Source organism: Kryptolebias marmoratus, linkage group LG9 (genome assembly GCF_001649575.2).
Source record: "Kryptolebias marmoratus isolate JLee-2015 linkage group LG9, ASM164957v2, whole genome shotgun sequence".
Lineage (NCBI taxonomy): Eukaryota > Metazoa > Chordata > Actinopteri > Cyprinodontiformes > Rivulidae > Kryptolebias > Kryptolebias marmoratus.
This window is the reverse complement of record NC_051438.1, coordinates 9,183,490-9,205,884: the sequence shown is the minus strand read 5'-3', so window position 1 is coordinate 9,205,884 and position 22,395 is coordinate 9,183,490. Positions and strand designations below refer to the sequence as shown.

The 22,395-nt window shown below is 44.8% G+C and overlaps 1 protein-coding gene across 2 annotated transcripts; it reads right to left on the bottom strand.

Annotated features, from left to right (window-relative positions):
* Nucleotides 1-12,999: 12,999 nt before the first annotated feature.
* tent5d (terminal nucleotidyltransferase 5D) lies at nt 13,000-20,455 on the bottom strand. Of its 2 annotated transcripts, none has more exons than XM_017419765.3 (3): nt 20,126-20,455; nt 17,999-18,319; nt 13,000-17,595 (listed from the first exon to the last, which is right to left on the bottom strand). In XM_017419765.3, the coding sequence occupies exons 2-3, from the start codon at nt 18,302-18,304 to the stop codon at nt 14,332-14,334; spliced, it is 3,570 nt and encodes a 1,189-aa protein (XP_017275254.1). In that variant the 5' UTR covers nt 18,305-18,319; nt 20,126-20,455; the 3' UTR covers nt 13,000-14,331. The 2 variants fall into 2 exon arrangements, with proteins under 2 accessions (XP_017275254.1, XP_024862472.1); XM_025006704.2 differs by lacking the exon at nt 20,126-20,455 and adding an exon at nt 19,681-19,788.
* Between the last annotated feature and the right edge of the window lie 1,940 nt (nt 20,456-22,395).

Sequence of the window (22,395 nt, the reverse complement as noted above, 5' to 3'; positions counted from 1 at the left end):
CCTGCGCCCAATTTACCAGCGGTGGGCAATATGATGATATTAGATTGGCCAAAGCAGAGAGAACAGACTGTCCTCTACAGCCGCGGTCCCAAACCTTTTTAGCTCTACGGACCAGTTCATTATCAGACAGTATTTTCACGGACCGGCTTTTAAAGGTGTGGCGGATAAATACAACTAAATACGACTGACATGAAAACGGGGGTATTTTTCAAAACATAATAAACAAAATCCAACATTGTGCTCGCATTTTGGGAATAAAAAGTTTAAGCATTTTAAATGTTTTGCGATGAAACACTAAAATAATTTGATTCGATCAGAAATTGAAAAATACAATTTAGTCTGAGCTGTTGGTTACAGTTTTTAGGGGAAAATAGTTATTGGACAAAACTAGAATGAGCAGGTCAGAGTTAATAAAAAAAAAGAGGAAATCTGAATCAGCTGATGAAAGTGTAATCTTTAGCTAAACACGTGCACACACACACACCCGAATGGGACAGAGAAATGCTCCCAGCGTGTTGTTGTGTTTACTACTGTATGCCAATTAGACACTAATGAGGAGATGGATGAGAATCAGGACCTGTCTCTTGTTTTTTTTTTTTCTTTTTTTTTTAAGGTGGAATTTGGAATCCTTCTCTAATAAATGCAGGTGTCTGGTCCCTCTCTTATGTTCTGAAATTCTCTTAATAAAAACAAGTCCTGGGAATTTTCCTCGAATCCTGCGTCTCCGGTTTTGATTCTTAAGGCCGAGTTGAGGCCCCCGCGCCAACGGGGCAGCGGTCGTTCGTTGAAGCTTTGATAATTTCATAATAAAATGCAGCTTTGACTCTTAAAATCCATAATCAGAGCTTCACTGTGACCTCTGACTAGTTCCACTGCAGACTTCCCTGTTGAATGGGCTTTGTGTGGTCATGAAACCACTCAAACTAGAGAACTAAACATCCCCTCCTGATCTAAGTCTGTGTCAAACATCCCTCACAGAGGTGTAGACAGCCAGAGGTTCAAGATTTCCTGGTAATTAGAGGAGAAATTTGGCTTCTTGTAGCTAAAACGCTCCGGCAGAGGACCCGACGGACGCAGGGGCCTTTAGGGTCAGCCGTCCCGATCTTCTCAGAAAGATCCCATAAGGTCCCTGCGTTCTGCCTCCCCTCACATTAAACTCCCGGTGAACTCGTGCGTGAGCGCCGCTGACCCACATTCAGCCTCCCTCCTGGAGCCCGAAGCCAAAGGGTCGCCGGCATATTTGACCATCGGTAAAGGCCGATCCACGTTTCGGGGGGACCCTTGCGAGTGGAGTGGAGTGTGTTTTTCGGTGACGTGCACCGGCCTGCAGAGCTCACAGGGGTGGTGTGGTGTGTGTGTGTGTGTCCTCTCCAGCCTGCGCCTCATTTTTTGCACGGTGCGGCCTTGTAAAGTGAAAGTGGTTTTTCAGGGAGAAAGGAGCACCTTTTTGGGGATTTGAGAGGCGCGGCGGACCGTTCGCCCGGCTGCTCTGTGAACCGTGAATCACAGTGTGGGTTTTCCACGGCCCCACGCTCGTTTCAGATCTTTGTTCCGCTTTTGTGTGCAGCACACGCGGCCTGTCTGACCTGCATTGTCATGGCCGAGCACCGGGCTCCATTTTGTGGATCATCTCTGTGTGCTGGGCGCTGTTGCGCCTTTCCGCCACTAGATGGCAGCGTCGTCTTACAGTTGCTGCGATAGACCTGATTGATCACTGTTCGTATTCTTTTCTGCTTAAAACACAGATGATTTCTTAATGAAATTACAGGCCTTGCGTTCCTTGAAGGAATGCATGTCGCCCGCCACATTTCAGAGTTTTAGACTAAGATGATCTGATGATGAAGGGACAGAGTTAGAGCCGATTTGATTGAACCTTGTGATCTCATGTTATATCGCAAGATCTCTCTCAAAATGTGTTTGTTGCTCAGAGTATGTGTTGTGGATGACTCTCAGCTACTACCACACACAACCTTAGCTCAATATCTGTAAATCTAACTGAGCTACAGCCATGTTTGTGTCGGCTAAGGTTGGTTAGATGACCATCTTACATCCAGTGATCACTTTCTGAGAGTTTCAATAAAACCTGTCAAGTGGTTCCAGAGATATTTTGCTAACAGACACAGTGTTGACTCCAGCAGTTAATGTTTGCAGAAATGATGTTGCACAATGTTGCTCAGAGTATGTGTTGGGGACGACTCTCAGCTACTGCCACGTTAAATTTCAGCTCATTAGCTAACAAATGAACAGGGTTAGGACCATTTCTGTCAGCTAATGTCGATTAGCCGAGGCAGCCATCTTGACGTGGGTTGACTCCAAATGTTAATGAGTTGTAGACGTGCATGAGAGTTTCATTTTTTTTTTAAATCCCAAAATATTTTGCTAACACAACAGACACAAGCTGAAACATTATCACCCCTTGGCCCTCAAGTCGTAAAAATAAACTTCAAAGAATTGAAAATATTAAAAAAAAGTCGCCCAGCTTCTCTTTCATTCACATCCTTTTTCTTCTCCTCCCTTTCATCAGCTGTTTAAAGCCTCCTCTCTTCATTTGAACGCCGAGGGGCAGATAATGATCCAGGACCTGTGAGATGTGCGTGCGATCTGTCGATAAAGCTCGGTGATGTGAGTGTTGGGGAGGAAACTGAAGGAAACACGTTATTGATCAGGCTGAAAGTTTCAGATCTGAGCTGCGGTGGGTCTCTCTCCATCCGTTTGTGTGCCTCCTCCCTCTCATCCTGTCGTTGCTGTGATGTTGCTGAGCTGCAACACCTTTACTGATCCGTCCATTCATCCCGTCTCCTCTGATCAGCTCTCTGACTCATTAAGGGCGTCGAGAAAACACACACAGCTTCTCAACTGGGGCATCAGAGGTAATCAGACAGTTACTTATACATACATACATACATACATACATACATACATACATACATACATACATACATACATACATACATACATACATACATACATACATACATACATACATACATACATACATACATACATACATACATACATACATACATACATACATACATACATACATACATATATATATATATGTGTATAGTTTTACTTGTTTCATTTATCATCTCTAAACAGGGACAGATGGTAGATGTCTCGCAGCGTTTTGAGTTGGTCCTGGCACATGTGTCAAACTCAAGGCCTGCGGGGCAGATTTGGCCCTTGGTAATATTTTATTTGGTCCCCAAAATAACATTGAAACTTTATCACATCTGGCCCTCCAGTCTGTGACAGATCCAGTCTCTGTTGCTTGTCATTTTGCTTATAAAACTGAACCTATTTAATCTTTTTGTGACAGTGACTTTTAAGCCAAGAAAACAAGTCTTAATTTCTCAGTAATCTTTTGATTTTGACGTGGAAACACCTGATGGGACAGATCCAACTATTCTTGATGAATTTGCAGCCAAGAAACTATATCAAGTATCTGACTTGAGTTAATGTGCATCAGAGTAACAGCGAGTCTGCTTCAGTGTGTGATGTCTTTTTTTTGTATTTTCTTCTTGTTTCAAAGTTAAATGTTAGCAGCTGTATGATCAGATTTTTGCTGATTGCTTTTAGCTGTTCTAATAGAGAAAAATTAACAAGAAAGCATAAAAGAATGAATGCCAATGATGTGTCCTTTTACGTTCACTCTTTTTCTTTGTTCATTAAAGTATGTTTGCTCTAAATTCTATAAAACATAAAACTGGGAGAAGGTATTTGATATTTCTTTATGAATGATTTGACATATTACATCTAAAACCAGGGTTTGTTTATGTATTTTTTAGTAAATATTGATTGAGATTATCCCTTGGAGAGGACCAAGTTTTTAATTTTGGCCCCCTGTGTAACTGAGTTTGACACCTCCTGTTTTAGTAACTCTAATTTAACAGATTTGTCAATTTGACCCAATTTTAAGGGTCAAAAACCAAAACTAGTATGCTGGGTCAAACTACTAACCCAACCAAAGTGAGTTAAACTGAGTTGACTTCGACACATTTGACCCAGAGCAGGGTCTCAGGTTGGATTGTTTTTAACCCAGCAGTTTTTAGCAAGCACCGTTTTGTCTCAGCGGTGAATAATCTAACTCTGAAGTAGTTGCTTTGTTGCTATTTTCTTTTCTTTTTTTTAAAACTTGAGCAAATGCTTTTCTGTCATCCCACACATTTGCAGCCTCCGTCGGACTCCCCGGAGTCATCCACTCACATCGTTTTGGTCAAGGACTGCACGCCCACCTGTGTGGAGAAGTTAGCGTTTCAGGGAGTGTGTGTGTGTGTGTGTGCGTGGCCATGTATTTGATACATTGTGGGGACAATTTTCCTAACATATACTACCTTGTGAGGACCAACTGCTCCTCGTGGGGACCAAAGCCTGGTCCCCCCGAGGAGAAATTATGTTTTTGGGTTAGGGGTTAGGTTTAGGACTAAGGTGTGAATTGAGTTTAGGTTTGGTTTAGGGTTAGGTATGTACTGGTAATGGTTAGGGTTAGGGTTAGGGTAAGGGTTGGGGTTAGGCTGTAGTTAGGCTTTAGAAATGAATGGAAGTCAATGGAAAGTCCCTGCAAAGATAGAGAGACATAACATGTGTGTGCGTGTGTCCGTGTGTCCGTGTGTGTGGGGTGGGGATTTCTGGGAAAATGAATGAAGATGACCTTTTACGAGGAAGTGATTTGAATTATGTTCTGTCGTCAGCAGAGATACCCACTATGTGTGTGTGTGTGTGTGTGTGTGAATGTGGATGAGCAATTGTTGTGGAAAGAACGTCACACTCCGTTTTTTTTATTTTTTTTATAATTTTTATTTCCTCATGCATAAAAAAATAGAGGACAAAAGAGGACAAAACGACAGCTTTGTCAGCAGGTACGTGGTCACATTTTGGGTTAGGAACCTGGCTGTGTGTGTGGGGTTTGTGGGGCGGGGGGTCAAATGTCACCTACTTCACGGACCTGAGGATCTCGGCGTGGCTCACGAATGAAGCAGATGTTTTCTGGCAAGCCTCTAATAATAACGTATCTGTGGCTGTCTCGAACTGTTTGTGTTCCTCTTGTCTTGTTTATCTGCGAGACTGGCTGCACTCCACGGGGGTGGGAAGGATGTACAAGAGNACCGGGGTTCATCCCTGACCTGCCTCATAATGTCACGCTCCCATTTTTACCATTCAAACCTAGGAAAATGTGTGTATTTTTAAATTTTATTTTATTTTCTGCACCAGATATAACATAAAGGTGAACTCCGAATCTGCACCACAGGGTTTTAAAACGCCTTTCAGGAGTGAAAGGAAATCACAGCGTCTCCTTTTACTTCTCAATTTGTTCGTGAGAGGAGTATGTTCTGCTCGGATTAGTTGTTTTTCTATCTTGTTTATGTAGATCCTCAGTCATTCAGGGGCTTGAATAAAAGCAGTTGAATAAAAGGGCAACTGGGCTTTTTTTCTTGTTGTTGAAGATGTTTCACTTCTCAGTTCAAACTTGAATGTGCAGGGTTGCAAAGCTATAATCTGCATAAATGCCATATTTTGAAATGACATGTTTCCTGTTTTGTTTTCAGACAAGACTAGAGGCTATTGATAACTTGTGAAATTGTAGAAATTAGTCTGATAGTTAAATCCTTTTATTTTTTGAGAAACCACATGTTACACAACCCAACAGAAGTTCCTGTGTGGAGGTAAGACACACATCTTATCTCAGTGAATGAAAACATACAACACAAAAGTGGTTAGACATTAAAAGGCATCACTTAGTTAGAGTCAAATTGAAATTCCAGGTTGTGAAGCAGCTGCATAGCAGGATTACCCAGGCGTGAATACTTTTGCAACCTATTGTACACAGGGGAGCGTTGAGTCTTAAATGCTTTTAAATATTTAACTGAGACGTTTTATGGAAACGTCGACTTAGTTACTGTTTCCCAGGGACTGACGAAATGAGGACACAGAGGGTGGCAATGTAGAAGTTTTCCCATAAAGGCAGGCGTGCGTTAATTCAAAGCCCCGTAATGGGAGCACGCAGAAACCGAGCAAAGCTTCAGAATCGGTTGTGTTTGACTGAATTCTCTCTGCGAGGCAAACATCAGCATCGTTCAAATTCCTCTCATTCAGTTTTTTGGACATCAAGGTGCATTCTAACTAGACACAGGACCTGAAGCTGGAAAATGAAGGCAGAAAGGATGAGCACCCTCTGGTGGCCGGCCGCGATACCAATTTTTAAAGTCCCGGCTTTTCATGTAAAAGAATGGGACATTTTCCTAACTAAAATGTTATAAGACACCTCAGGTAACTGTTTTCAGGCCTTAACCTGCTGCTGTATTTTCATATATGCATTGTTTTTATTTCTCATGTTAAGTTTTAATTAGTTTTTTGAGGTTTAAAGTAAAGTAGCATGCAGTAGTGTGATTGACAGCCTGATAGCAGGATGGGAGGGTGTGTAGGCCGGACTGTCATATCGATGGTTCAGCTCCATGTCCAGACTGTGCAGGCGCTAGCTCCAAAACATCATCAGCGCAAACACTCAGACCGGGGTTCATCCCTGACCTGCCTCATAATGTCACGCTCCCATTTTTACCATTCAAACCTAGGAAAATGTGTGTATTTTTAAATTTTATTTTATTTTCTGCACCAGATATAACATAAAGGTGAACTCCGAATCTGCACCACAGGGTTTTAAAACGCCTTTCAGGAGTGAAAGGAAATCACAGCGTCTCCTTTTACTTCTCAATTTGTTCGTGAGAGGAGTATGTTCTGCTCGGATTAGTTGTTTTTCTATCTTGTTTATGTAGATCCTCAGTCATTCAGGGGCTTGAATAAAAGCAGTTGAATAAAAGGGCAACTGGGCTTTTTTTCTTGTTGTTGAAGATGTTTCACTTCTCAGTTCAAACTTGAATGTGCAGGGTTGCAAAGCTATAATCTGCATAAATGCCATATTTTGAAATGACATGTTTCCTGTTTTGTTTTCAGACAAGACTAGAGGCTATTGATAACTTGTGAAATTGTAGAAATTAGTCTGATAGTTAAATCCTTTTATTTTTTGAGAAACCACATGTTACACAACCCAACAGAAGTTCCTGTGTGGAGGTAAGACACACATCTTATCTCAGTGAATGAAAACATACAACACAAAAGTGGTTAGACATTAAAAGGCATCACTTAGTTAGAGTCAAATTGAAATTCCAGGTTGTGAAGCAGCTGCATAGCAGGATTACCCAGGCGTGAATACTTTTGCAACCTATTGTACACAGGGGAGCGTTGAGTCTTAAATGCTTTTAAATATTTAACTGAGACGTTTTATGGAAACGTCGACTTAGTTACTGTTTCCCAGGGACTGACGAAATGAGGACACAGAGGGTGGCAATGTAGAAGTTTTCCCATAAAGGCAGGCGTGCGTTAATTCAAAGCCCCGTAATGGGAGCACGCAGAAACCGAGCAAAGCTTCAGAATCGGTTGTGTTTGACTGAATTCTCTCTGCGAGGCAAACATCAGCATCGTTCAAATTCCTCTCATTCAGTTTTTTGGACATCAAGGTGCATTCTAACTAGACACAGGACCTGAAGCTGGAAAATGAAGGCAGAAAGGATGAGCACCCTCTGGTGGCCGGCCGCGATACCAATTTTTAAAGTCCCGGCTTTTCATGTAAAAGAATGGGACATTTTCCTAACTAAAATGTTATAAGACACCTCAGGTAACTGTTTTCAGGCCTTAACCTGCTGCTGTATTTTCATATATGCATTGTTTTTATTTCTCATGTTAAGTTTTAATTAGTTTTTTGAGGTTTAAAGTAAAGTAGCATGCAGTAGTGTGATTGACAGCCTGATAGCAGGATGGGAGGGTGTGTAGGCCGGACTGTCATATCGATGGTTCAGCTCCATGTCCAGACTGTGCAGGCGCTAGCTCCAAAAATACAAAATGACACAACCCACTCCCCCAAAAAAGTGACATCTTGGCTTCAATTTCGAACAACACTCGGAAGCAGAGACACCAAGTTCATCTTTATTAATGTTGATGGTTTGACATCACTGTGACGTCATCAAGGCCAGATTTTCAACCCAGACTTTCATGTTCCGATCCGACAGAGGGGCTCTTTCCTGTCACATCTTTCACTTAATTTTAGGAACAAATGATGCAGGAACTCTGTTTCCCTCTCACACGGTAGCAGGCGGAGCAGCTACGCCGTGTGAAATAGTTTGCACACCAGCAGCACCATCCCAGCTGCAGGTCCAGCTGTGCTGTCCGTGTCCGGAAGCTGCTCTCCCCTTCCTCTCCGTCTGCCTGATTGATCAGCCGTTATGTAAGCAGGGCTCTCTGTCACGTGGCCAACGTTGTGATCTGTTATGCGGCATTCGGTTTGCATAATTAACAAAGTCAGGTCTCGGTGACCCAGAGGCTCCAGGACAGACCTGACACCTGACAGACGAGCAAGGGGCCGCTGGGGAGGGGTGGGGGACAGAAATGTCTCCCACTAGTGTCAGTGTGCAGCTTAGATTGATGTGAGATGAGTTAAAAGGATGAAGGGGGAAAAAAAAAAATCTGATCATGAAAAAAAAGGGCAAAAAACGAAAAACAAGAAGTGCAGAACTCTTGACGTCATTTGATTGACAGCTCTGATTCCTCATGGTTTTGTCATTAGGGCCCATGATAGGCATGGTTTTTCTTGGCAAGTTTGCCTTTAAGAAATCATCCATCCATGTCAGAGTTGTGACGACACACTCCTATCTGGAGAAATGAAAGACTATTTTTGACACACTCCGCGCTGCCGTCTCAGTGTTTTGCTTTTAAGGATGATTTAAAGTAAGAGTGCACCCATTTCACTGTGAGGGTGTGTGTGTGTTTCTAATGAGGGGGAAATAGATGGGGAGCATTACCAGCCGCTGCCAACTGTGTCATTTCTTTGAGTAAAAGAGGAGAGGTAAAAAAAAAGCCCATTCTTAGGATAAAAAAAGATGCAGTTGGCTGTTTTTCATCAAGGTTTCTATCCTCGTGTATCCTCGGCTGGATGAGGACTGAGTCATAGCAGGTGGGTGGGAGGCATACGGTGGGTCTGTGTGAGGAGAGGAGAGGGGTGGGGGGAGTGGGGAGAGGCCAGGGAGGGGCGGAGGAGGGTTTTAGTGAATGAAAACGAAGTTATGAATGGCGATGCTCTTGTTTCGCTGCGTGCCATTCATCAGTCCCTGAAACGGAAAATTTGTCTCCAGCCGAACGTAAAAACCAAACGATCTCAAATGACTCTGATGGATTATTAAGTATTTTATTAACGTCTCCTTATCTGAACTTTATTGTCCCGTTTCCATCGCTTTTCATTATCCCAGATGAGCTTTTTAAGAGGCTGGTGAGTGATGGGAAGTTGGGCAGAAATTCATTTTCAGGATTATGATCAAGGGAGTATGGAAAATCAGTTGGCCAGCAGCCATGATGACCACTTTGAAACATGTGAGACTTTGAACAGAGTTTCATCTCCTAAAGGGAGCTTGCAGACATTCGGAAGTGGGCTTCTGTGGAAAGGTTATGAACAGTTTATATCTTACCTGTTACCTGAAACTAGAAAGGTCAAAGGTCAATTGGAGACATGCTCAGCTTGGAAGTAGATATTAGCACTCTACCTTATTAATTAGCTTCTTTGTTTTACCCAAGTCTTTGACCACAGCTGGTAGTGAAGATACTCAATAAGCACACCTGGCAGTGAGATTTATTTCCTGCTCTATTTTGGGAATGTTGTGTCTGATCCTGACGTTGAAGAGTGGTCTTTGCTTTGATGAATCTATTTTTCATTTATTTGTAGTTTTTTTGGTGTCTCTAAATCAGTGGTGTGTGTGGTAAACATGTTCAGATTTGAGCATATAAACATGATGTTGAAGCTATTCAAAAACACCTACAAACGTGGTGGCATTTTTAAAAATTTAACAGCTGTCATTTGTGTATTTGTAAGTGCAGTTGTAAAATCAGAGGCCGCTCTGTCTTTCCAAAACATCTTTTTAATTGCAGTTTTTAATAATATCCTTGTACACAGGGCATGCTTTCTTCATCCACACAGAAACACAGAAAAAGACCCAAAAGGCTGTAGTAACTGTGCCAGGCCTGTTTGCAACACTGACAAAAAAAATAAATAAAGCAAAAACAGGAAAAAGACGTAGAAAAGACGCCCCAAACTCTAAACACAAAAAGAAAAAGACAAGGATGGCGCACATAAAAGCAATAATCCGAACCCTTTTTGTGGACTGACGACAAACAGGAACGTCTCCTTTGTGTTACATTAAACTACTACTGACTAGGGGTTGTGTCATTCCAAATATGCGGACATAATGGACACGTTTCAGGGCCAATATTTACAAAAGAACAGTTGGAATGAAGTGTTTTCCTCTTAATCTTCAAATATCAAGCTAAATGTTTTTAAAACGTCTGTCAGACTTTTAAAATTATTCCCATTTCTCATGTTCTTTAAATGTATGCTTGATGTATATTGTAGTTTTTTCTGCAATATTTGCTTTAGTGAGGTTGATAAAGTGATTTAAAAAGAAACCTTTTTGGCCTTAGATTATTTGGTGTAATAAAAAGGGCTTTTTGCTCTGCTCTATTTAAAATAATAAAGTTACTGTTCATCATTCTTGTCTGCTCATTGAAGTAACACAGTATTCAAACGTTTTGCCCTAGTTTAGCAACGAGTGTCTGCAGCACAAATGCAAGCCTGTAATCTGTATTTATTGTTGTTACACACAGGTTAGAGGTGGGAATTTGACATCATAGTTTTCAAAAGGTTGCGTTTAGGCTGTCCAGACTAAATCAACTCAAGATGATTTCACTCTGGAACCTGCTTTCCAATCATTTTGTTTTGGAGCTCTGAAAACAAAATTTTTCAGACAGGAAAACAGGAAAGAAAACTTTGCAGATTCACAAAACACTGTTCTGGTGTGGATGGGGACCTCAAACAAATGTTTTAAAAACGCAAACACTGTTTAAAATACCTTGTGGTTTTCCTAATGGTATGCAGCGTTTACCTGTGGGAGCAGTGTTGTCTCTGAGTGACCTTTGACCCCCACTGTTTTCGGTCTGGCACTGGATGTGCTTGCAGATAATGCATTAGGTGTTTTCTGACTGGATTGTTGAACTAGAGGTGAATCGGTGCTGACTTAAAACAGCTCTGATTTCAAACGTTTTATAGCACTTCGTGCAAACACTGTCCTTTAAACCTTTACACTACTCTAAATCTTACATTACATAATTAATTACATTGTATTGCTTTGATTATTTGCAAGCAGCAGCTATCGGTAACCTTTCCAAAGCAGCTTGAGGCCCGTCCTGCAGGAACATTGTAATTATTTCTGCTGAAATAACTGTGTGACGTGAAATGACTGCAATAAAAAATTGGATAAACCACAATGAAATTTTGACGATTGCTACTGTTGTAAGACAGCAGCGATCAACTTTGGCTTTTTAATCCAGTTTAAACTATTTCTCCAAACTGAGGATGGTCAAAGAACTATCTGCAACAGGTAAGGTATCAACTGTTCATAACCTTTCCACAGAACCCCACTATAAAATGCTCAAGATGTGTCTTCATCCATCTAACGTGTGCCTGTTCCAATGTGCAGAGGGGGCCTCAGGTTTTAAAGGTTTACCCATGTGTGTCCAAGAGGCATGAAAAGCCTCGTAAATGTGAAACATTGTCGATACTGTGAGTCTAATCAGATCTAATGTGTTCCCCGGAGTATTTCTGAGACAGAAAGAGGGAGAGGCAGGTGTGTGGGTGACCAGCTCTTTTTGTCTCGGCGAGTTTGAAAATGTTTGCCGAGGGTGGATGGACGATCAGGACATTAACAGCACTGGTGCGCGCGCACCGGCACATAAATGGGTGCTCGTGCTCTGACATCACCGCTGCCGTCACCGCAGCCACCTCGCAGTGACTCCCCTGTGACTAAAGGCCTGACAACCTCCCACGCTCCATATCCCCCCCTCCGGCTTTATCTCTCACCCCGCCCCTCACTCAGTCCACGCTTTATGTCTGCTCCGTCAGCTGAGAATTTCCCATCCGTCCCTCTCCGCATCTATATCCTGTGATTTTTCTCCTCCTTTTTGTTTTAGTTGCTTGTTTTCATCTCACTCCCCCACGTTTGTGGGTTTTCCCTGTCTTCTGCTTTGCTCTCTGCGCCCACAGTGCTCCCTGCCTGTGTCTCTATGGAAACCCCGAGTGGACCAGAGTGCCTTGGAGGTCTGTGAGGCACTGATACAGACACTACTAGATCACATGGTTGCTTTGTTTTTTGCTTTTTTTTCCTAGAGAAAAGAGCGTATGAACATCAGTGCAAACAAATACTAAATATTTGTTTCATGGTCTGTGATAAGCATCTCCCCCCCACATTTTGAAGGAGATCTAAACCTATAATTAGTGTCAAGTGGGAGGAAAAATATGAAGGCAGCAAAGAAAAGAGGGAGTGTTATTGTTTCATTACACTCAGGGTCCTCTCAATTACAAGCTGCGGAAAGGAACCACCTGATGCTGCGCCAGCATGAAGATTCCCCATCTATAAAAACCCTAACACAAACACACACACACACACACACACACTTCTCCAGCCTCTCCCGTCAGTGTTGCACCTCACAAATCACATTCTGCTCACATTTACACACCAGTGAGCCTGCTGTGTTGCGTAGTCTGTGCGTCATCCAGGCCCAAACGCATCTGAAGGACAGGTGATTTGTGATAAGAGGCTCCGCACAGACAGAATCTCACAGCTTTGGGTCGCTCTCCTGGGCACCAGTGTGATTTGATGGTCGCGCTTAAGTGGATCATTGCAGAGCGCAATCATTGGGGGGGAGGGATGCATAGGTTGCGCAGTGTGTCATTTTTGGGAAACAGAGCTGTAGGAGGGGGTATGAAATTCCCAAACAGACTAAAAAAAAAAAAAACCAAAAAGATATGTGATCCCCACCACCACCACCTCTCTTTAAAATCAAGGCTTGGTTGATTTGAAAGAGGAAACAAAAAAGTTTCTTTGACAACTGAAGGTTTGTATGGTTTCTCCTTTATTTTATCAAAATGTACACGAATAAACTACAACAAAGGACTACATTAAAGAAGACATCAAAACGGGCAGCAGTAACAGGGGTCAAACAGTTGAACACACACCCATCCCAGCCCTGGACCCACCCCTTGAACACCCACAGTGCAGTGAGATAAAGACATGCCAGCGATGTCTCACATTTAGGCACTTGATTTCCCAACCAAACCATCTTTGGTCAGAGTTGCTCGGCTATTAAACAGGTCGTCTGACCTCGTTCTGGCACAAACCGGAGAGGAGTCGTGTAAACAGAAACAGCTTCCGCCACGTTTAAACATGACCCAAAGATGGTTAGAACCTGACAGCCTCCACAGAGTAAACTTTAGCACTATTTAAATTAACACTACATGATACGATAATTCACGTGATTACAGAAAGAACTCCACAGGGGAAAGGAATCAAGCACTACACCGTTTACCTGAAAACAATGCATTGGATTTGCACACGATATACTGTAACAAATATGCTGTACAGTCTACACCAAAGGCATTGTTGTTTTTCTTTTGGAACTAACCAGTCTCTTTTTTTGTATGTCTTGGAAAGTTTTGCAAAAATAGATCCATTTCTAATAAATTAGAAGCCTCAATTGAAATTTAAATGTGATCTATTTAGCTACTCATGCATTGTCTAACACTGTGCACAAACAGCATTTCAGTGTACGTGTGTCGTGAGTAAAATACCGTAGACACCGGCAGACTTGTCCCTCTGTTTTGTTTTGTTTTTCCAAATATTTTCTGCCCTCTGTAAAGGACTAACAAAGTTACATGAAACTGTTTGAGAAGCATAGAAGTCACACAGTATTTTGGCAGTGAGAAAACAGTCCTAACGTATCCATGCACAATAATAACCACAGGCAAGGTCCACATTCTGAACAAACCCATTAAGAACAACACAGTTAGAACATGAAAAGAGAGTACAAGAACTTCAGAACCTGGAAGTGTGTTTGCGTGTGTGTGCGCGCATGTGTGTGTGTGTGTGTGTGTGTGTGAGCAGCACAGTTGGTTTCCCAGGGAGACCAAAGGCCTATGACTCATGCAGTGCATACAGCATTTTCTGGAATTTGAACAATATCGGAAGAATTAGTATTTTCCCCACAAAGCCGGGGGTAATTAGATATAATCGTGTTAGAACCTTATAGAGTACTCAATAAGTTTACTGTAAATCCCACTCAATCCCATCCCCACAGGTCTATTATAGACCAAGCAGTTCATCCCTGGATTATGTTTCCATTCTCTGGCACTTCCACAAATGTCTTGCTCAGTTGTGTGTTTTGTGTACGGTCATGAAGGTCTCAGACTAGTCCTGTCTGTGGGTGCAGGTGTAAAGGGTACGGTTGGTACAGCAGGGTCGACCCCCCTTGTGGGATGTAGTAGCTGCAGTAGCTGGGTTCTGCGAGATAAGGGGCACTGTGCTCGGCCAGGTAGGGGGCGGGCTGGTAGAAACACATCACGTGATCTGTGTTGGGTATAATGTTCTGCTCCCCGAGAACCTTCAGTGCCAACACTGTGATCATGTTGAGCGTCTGACGCCTCTCGTGGCCCATCAGACACACTGTGCTGTCATCTATGACGCGACGCAGCGTCATCAGGTACTGGTACTTGCTTCTCTCTTCCCCAATGAAGTGGTTCTTCAAGTAGGACAGGATCTTCCTCTGCTGCTCCTGCACGTCGGGGAAATCGATGAAAAACCGTGAGCACATGTAGCGCTCCAGAGTCTTTATCTGAGTCTCGCTGGCTGGTCGGTAGTCTCTGACCAGCAGGTTGCTGTATTTTAACAAGCCACCCCCTCGGATCTCCTCGGGGTTTCTGGTAGCGATCAAACGATAGCGCAGGTGGTCCATTGCTGCCTCGAAGTCGCCGTACATGCTCTCTGCCAGAACCTCAACGTCAGGGACCGAGTCTGATCCTCGAGGAGAGTTACACAGCTCAGATGTGTCTGTGATTGTTTTAGGGGCCTCTTCGTTGTCAGGCACAGTTTTGGACACCTCACTGGTTTTAGGAGGAGCAGAATCCCCTGAGCCTTCAGACTGGGAATGAGGCAACGCATGTGAGGAGGAACTTGGAATTGTGATTGGAAAAGAGACAGGCTCAGCAACCTGAGGCATTGATGAGCTATAGTTATTGTCCGTTTTATCCTTCAACGGTAATGGAGGAACTCCTGATTGAGGGGACGGACCATTAATCTGTTCGTCCCTGTCAGCATTCACAATCAAAGACTCCATGTCCGAAGGTACCTGAGGTAAAAGGTCCCCAGACTCCACTGGTGGAGTGAAGCAGAGAAGGGGAGGGCTGAGGCAGGGGGACGGCGGGGTGGGGCAGAGCGGAGGAGGGCTAAGGCTAAGCATGGGAGGGGTGAGGTAAGGAGGCGAGCTGAGGCAGGATGATGTTGGGCTGAAACTTTGAGGAGGGGAGCTAAAGCTGGTGGTAGGGCTCATGGTACTTAGCAATGGTGATGGAGGTGTCAAGCAGGGGGGAGGGCTGAGGCTGGGGGGTGAGGGCGTGAAGTGGGGAGGGGACAGACTGAGAAGAGGGGGGACGATGCTGTGAGGAGATGGGAGGGAAGTGGGAGTGTTTTCTTGTGGGTTTGGGTTTGGGTTTTTGGTCTGCTCTTCTGTTTTGACCTCAGCTCCATCGGCTGTAGGCGCAGGTTCTTGGGTCTTAGAGCTGGATGTGTCGGTGTGTGGCTCTGTCTCTTTGAGTTCAGAGCCCGTTTCGCTTGAGCAGGACTGGCTTTGCTCATTGATGGCGACACCTGTGTTTGGTGTCTCCTTAGGGCCTGTTTCACATGAACCATCAATGGTTTGCTGAGAGGTAGATGGCTCTTGAGGTATTGTAGTCACAGGATCTGGACATGGGATGGAAAGAATATCAGGGGCTGGAACAGGATCTGAGGTAGGGTCAGGATTCAAAGATGGGTTATTGGAAGGATTAGGTTCATAAACATCTGTTGGGATAGTTGGAGAGTATGAACTGGGACTTGTTGGCTTAAGGTTAAAGACTTTGTTTGATTCAGCCGTGGAACAAGGGTTTGAATCTGGACAAGGTGCAACAAGCAGTTCATTTTCAGAGACTTGGCAGGGGTGAGGGTTAGAGGTAACCTTTCGACACATCCTCCGAGGGGGTTTTGGGGATGAGTGTTTGAGCACCACCATGTGAGACAGTCTCTCTGAGACCTTACTACAGGGAGCAGAGGAGGTCTTTTTGTCAGAAACAAGGCTAGGTGGTGCGGGTAAGATTTCCTGAGTATCTGGAGGGCTGACAGCTTCAAGTGTGTTGGCTGTTTTCTCTGAGTTATCTGCGCATTGTGTGCTGTGAGTCTCTGGTGTATCCTCGGTGTCAGTGGGCTGTGTGTTGCTAAGTGTGAGAGTGGAAGAGGTGGAGCAGGAGCAATCAATACTCTGTGTGTCATCTACAGGTTTCTCTTCTAAGGCTGAAATCTCGTCAGTGATTTCACAGATTTTCGGATCATTTTCCCCCTCTGCTTCAATCTCCTCATCGTTCTCCTTTTCCTCTTTTCTTTCATCTTTTAGCTGAGTCTCTGTGTTTGCACATGTGTCTGGAGCAGACACGTGCAGCATTTTATCTTCCTCATTGCCTCTCTGATCCTCTGTGAAACGCTTAGATACGTTGGTTTTATCAGATTGCTCCGTGCTGTGAGGCTCCTCTGCACGGTTTAGACACAGAGTTATTTTTGAGGCGTCGGGTGGATCAGGATGTCCCATCTCCTCCGCGAGTTCTCGCTGTTCATCAGGCGGTTCTGTGTGGTTAGCTAGCTCTTTCTGTACAGAAGGTTCGTTGTGATTTGAAGCTTCTGCTTGTTGGCCATCGCAGGGCTGGGTTTGCTCTAATTGCTCTGCTGTAATTGTGGGCTTAGACTCATCTAAGGGCTGGTGTCCGAGCTCGGTCTGATCCGATGGCTCAGGCTCTTCAGAAGTTTCTTTCTTTTCTGACGGAGGTTTTACAGATGTCTGCTCCGTCTCATTTGGGTTGTCGTTGCGCTCAGACACTTCTTCGGGCTCTGCAGGTGTTTCGTCTTTCTCTGCGTGGCAGGGTTCTGTCTGGTTTGAATCTTCAGCTTGTAAGGATTCTGTCTGAGAATCCTTTTCATGCACTTCATCTCTCTGTTGCGTCCCACTGATCTGAGCCCTGTGCTCATCGGATAAAAGCGCAGATTTCTCCGCGTCTGGAGTGGTGGACTGACTGTACACAGAGGGCGAGTGATTCGCGCCTTCTGCGGAGTGGTCCTTAACATTAACAGCGTGCAGCTTGTGCTGGGAGTCCTGCTGCATGTAGGACTCCAGGAGACGGTCCAGAATGATCTGGAAAGAGTCCACGCTGAACTCAAACTGGCGCCGTAGCACGCTGACGAATTTGAGCTCCAGGTTTTTGCCGCTGTTGTTCGACAGGGAGATGAGGCTCCAGCGGTCGTGGTCGTTGAAGACTTTGACCATTTTCTGAACATAGGCCTCCTTCATTGTGGCGCTGCTGATCCGCTCTCTGTTGACCCCGGCAGGCAGGCAATCCAGCAGGCACCCCAGCACCGACTCTTTAATCACCTGGAGGGAGAGGAGGTCAACAACATCACAACTTTCACTAATGACAGTGATCAGAGTCATTTTACTTAACTGTGATGCTACTCTGGTTTCTGTTTCTGTCAAATCATTTAAACTCTCATATTGCAAAATGTTCCACATCTAAACTTTGCTTAGGATTGCAATTACTTTGATGGAAATAACACCAGAGTAATCACAACCCTCACCTATTTTGGTTAAAGCATTCTTAGACCAAAGCAGAGGTTCCTCGGCTGTTATTTGTTATTATGGGTTTTCAGCACATCAAACAGCTGAGGAAACACCTCCATTTTCACTTAGTGTGGTCGAAGACTGAACCCTAGTTTCTTTACTTTTCTTTTAACAAGAAATTGGTTCTTTGTTTTGTAGCGCAGTGTAGAGTTCACACCTGGAACTCCTCCTGGCTCGGCAGCTCCACGCCGAAGATGATGTCCAGGTCCTTGTAGCTCGTTCCGTTGTCTCGCACAAGCACATGGCTGGCCGTGGAGCCGTTCAGGCGAACATCCCTGACGGCGATGCCCTGCTTCTGCAGCCTGGCCCGCACCTCTATGATGATGTCACGAGGACGCAGCTCCAGCGTGGGAAAGTTCCCGCGGCCGTGGATGGGGACCACCTCTGACAGCACCTGGTGGAGAACCTCCACCTGCTCAGAGTTCAGGCTGTGAAACCTCTGGCTGGATTTCTTCTCAGACATGCTGCTGTCGCTGGCCTGCAGGGAAGGAGGAGGGGGAGGAAAGACAACGACGGGAGTTTATTATCATCGTCACACTACGCTACATGTTTAAATGTCTTGTGGTGGCCGTTTGTCACACACACACACACTCAGCACCATATCACAGTCAGACGCACGCTTCCCGCCAGTCTGCTGTCTGCAAGTCACAGCTTGGCTGACAGCTTTTCCACAATGTTAATGTAGCTGCTGTGCTGCTAAACTGACACATGGACACATGAATGTGCTTTCTATCAACATTCGTCCGCTGCCCAACCAACCACAACAACCAGAAGCACATTGCAGTGTTTACCACCAACAGTCCATCAGTCACTACTCCCTCACTGCAGCAGATAACAGCTCAGATCTTTCATTTAAAAAGAGGAACAAAAAACAAACATTCGTTGAGTTCTAAGAATAAGTCGTTAAGTCGTTATTCCCCCCCCCCCCCAACACACACACACCACCACCAGCGGAGCAGGGGTTAAAGCGAATGAGTCATCACCAGCAGGCTGCATTAATCACACCAACGTCACTAATTAAAAGACGCGCATCTGTTTTTGTGTCCGTGCGTGCGGCACTTCGTGTGCGCGCTCCGCGAACAGGTCGACGCGCCCGAAAGTTTGAGAAACTAATTAGAACAAGGTGAGATTCATTAGGAGCCATCTTAGCTCGGCTTTTACTTGTGTTACCAATAATTAAATACAAACTGCCCCCCCCACCCCCCCCACACACACACACACATACACAAAAGCTGCACAACATTTGCCTAAACAAGTATGTCCGAGGAGTCTCTGAGAGCGCGCGCTTGTGTTTGAATGAGCCACTGTGGTCCATTATAATCTATTGTTTGCTTTAATCAATAGTTGTCACTCAGAGCTCCAGCTGAGTGCCGCTGATTGCTATGATTTGGCAACACGAGCAGCCTAAAGACTGGGATCCTAATGAGCAGTAATGGGATGCTTTCTGCCATCAGCTCGGCTAACACCAGAGGGTTACAGTGTGCGACGACCACAGTCTATTAGAGGGAGTGTGTTCGGGTGTCTTTTAATCCACGCCGCGTGCAATTAAACAAACACTGCAGAAGGCACCTCCGCCTGCGTCTCAGAGAGGAAGTTACGACCGCTGCTGTGGGCAGAGACGTCCAAACGGAGCGCCAGGTTGTTGACGCTGATCATATTAAAAACACAACAAAACCAAAGCGTGGACCGTTTTCCAGCTGGTCCGCCCCACCTCCTCCCTACTCCTCCTCCTCCACCTCCACCTCCTCTTTCACACTCTTCTGCAAACTTGCAGGCTGAGTGACTCATCCAGGCGTATCAGCTCAGCAAGCAGATCATCTCCGGCCACCGAGAACAGACCTTAAACTCATGCAACACGCAGCCCGTCAACTTATCCAGCTGTTCGGGAGTAAGGAGCACAGGTGAACAAGCTAATCTCTTATCCACTTAAAGAGTTATGAACTCGACCGTAGCACAGGTGGTAACAGCTGTTCCTCTCTTTTTATAAACTTTCAGAGTTTCTCCAATCAAGCAAACACCAAAGCTGAGGAGGTTTTTTTTTTTTTTTTTGCTGAAAACCGATTTTGAGTCTAAGTCCTGCTGGGTTTCAGTCCGCCCTCCTCTAATCGCCTAATCGCCCACTTAATTACACCTGAGGTGTCAGGTGGAGGCAATTAGCTGCAATTAAAGCGGCTGGCAGGAGGAAAGGAGGCGGGGAGGCAGCCACCTCTGCCTCTGCCTCTGCCTCTGCCTCTGCAGGGAGCCGGGTCCAGAACTTCCCACCCTCCCGGCCCATGGTTCTTACCTGTTGCTGCGGGTTTTCACGGAGAGACCCGCTCCCGGCTCGGACAGAACCCTCCGGCTCGCTGCAGGTTCGGAGACTTCCTGCCGTCCTCTGCTTCTGACGAGCCTTTGGTCGTCGTCGTTGTTGCTGTTGATGATGTTGTTGATGTTGTTTCTCTGTTTACGTCTCGAGTCGCTCCCCCGGCTCCGGTTCGACTCGGCTCCGCTTCGGTTCCGTCCCTCTCAAGGCAGAGTGTGCGCACGAGTTCATCCGGGCGCTGTCCGGGAGGCGCGTGGTGCTGAAATGAAGAGTGAAACGAGTCCTCGCGCGCTTGTTTTCTCTTTGCCCCCCCCTCCTCTCTCCTCCTCCTGCTTCTCCTCCTCTCTTCCCTTCCTTTCCCTTCTCGGCCGCCCGGAGCGTAACGCAGTTGCCATGGCGACCTGCCGTCACTCAGCTATGACTGGGCTGAGTGTGTGTGTGTGTGTGTGTGTGTGTGTGCGCGCTGACAACAACAGCGGGGGGAGTTTTGTGGGAAAGAGGGCGTTAACAAAGCGCGAGGGAATAATATAAGCCTATTTTTGGTCAAACAGGTTTTAAAAGTGAGAGCTGTTCTAATCTGAGCGGGTGTTGCTGCCCGGGTGGATGCTGAGGGGTGGAGGTTATAGGAGCAGCACGAGCGCCTTTCTTTGTACCTTTTTTCCCAGTGGAAATGTCATAAAACTGTAGGAGTTTCACCTGAAACCTCCCCCCGAGGTGGCACTGTGTAAACAGTTCTGTTAACCTGTTTGTTACTCCTGCTCTGTTCAGTCAAATCATCACTGGCTGTGCAACAAACAACTGATGAACTTTTGGAGTCAGCCTGAGTCAAGATGGCCGCCACACACAGCTAACCTCAGAAAACACCAAAATGGCTAAAAGTAATATAATTTTTACAGATATTGTGCTCAGATTTGGAGTGGTAGTAGCTGAGATGGCTCCTCTGGATGGGTTTCAATGAAACTTTCAGGAAGCAACCACTGGATGCACACCTACAACTGATTAACTTTCAGAATAAGTTAAATTTAAGATAGCCGCCAGAGCTAATCAGCGTTAGGTAAAAACAAAAATGGCAACAACTCAGCCAATTCTGTAGATGCCGAGCTAAAAATTGAATTGGCAGAAACATTCACGACGTTGTACTCTGAGCTCGACATCTATCACATTAAATTATGCATAATGTTATTTTGAAGGTTTAACCGAACGACTGTAACACTCTCTGGGCTTTGAGGGAAAAAAAAAATACAGATTATACATCAAAATGCATGGCTCAATCAGGAACAGTGTGCTGTTTTCTGGACAAAAATGGCAAATACAAACTGTGAGACAACCGTGGGATGTTGGTGAAACAGGTGAGGGAAAACCCAGCCCTCTTTGGGGCTGCAGCTCAGACAGACTTCAGAATAGAGACATCATTCAAAGTTTAAACGGGTCACAGAAAGCTGGACTGAACTGGCATTTTGACACATTTCATGGTTTTTACACAGTTTAGCATCAAGCTTGATGATCTTTGGAGACTTTTTTCCCCCACAGAGTTTTTGTCTTATTACAGATGACACACAATTGTTTTTGAATCTGATTAACATGTTCAAGTCCGTTGCACACAAACTCTTCTTACTCTCACAAATACTTTAGCACATTTACAAAACATACATCAAAACGGAGGCCATTTTGTCTTCTTTCACCAGGTGTGTCTCTCGCTGCATTATGACTTGTGGTTTTGTCTCAAATCCCCTCAGAGCGCAGCGTGAGCAAATCACTCTAATTGACTTCCATTGTGTTTGAGCAATCCCATTTGAAGGGATAGTTTAAGTTTTAACTCCAATTTCAAAATCGTTCCCAGCTATTTTATCAACTTTTACACCGCTGTCACTTGATGCTCAAGCAGGAAGTTCCACAGGCTGTACAGGAAGTGCTACAGCATGCTGCTGCTGCTGATCTCCTATTTGTATGACCGTAGAATTCAATGGAAATGACTGCGTGAGGCATCGACTGTGATGTAAAGCTGTAACAGTCAAATGAACCTTGCTGAAAGTTTTGAGATTGGGGTTAATTTAAGATGAATGAAATTTATTTTGATCTTAGCCTTTCTCTGACTAGCCATTAGCTCATCAGTCCAGTCAGAACTGAACAGGTAAGATGTTGACTGTCCACGTCTTTTCCACAGAACCCCAGTTAAAAAAAGATCTGAACTGCTGCTTTAAATCCAAAGTAACATTTAGTTCAATCAGCTGATCAAACGATCAGAAACCTTT

Bases quoted from the DNA above. Each gene is read 5' to 3' on its own strand.
- tent5d (XM_017419765.3), bottom strand. From the start codon at position 18,304: ATGTCTGAGAAGAAATCCAGCCAGAGGTTTCACAGCCTGAACTCTGAG. The intron at 17,596-17,998 runs GTGTGAACTCTA...CTCTCCCTCCAG, and splicing joins CGAGCCAGGAGGAGTTCCAG to GTGATTAAAGAGTCGGTGCT.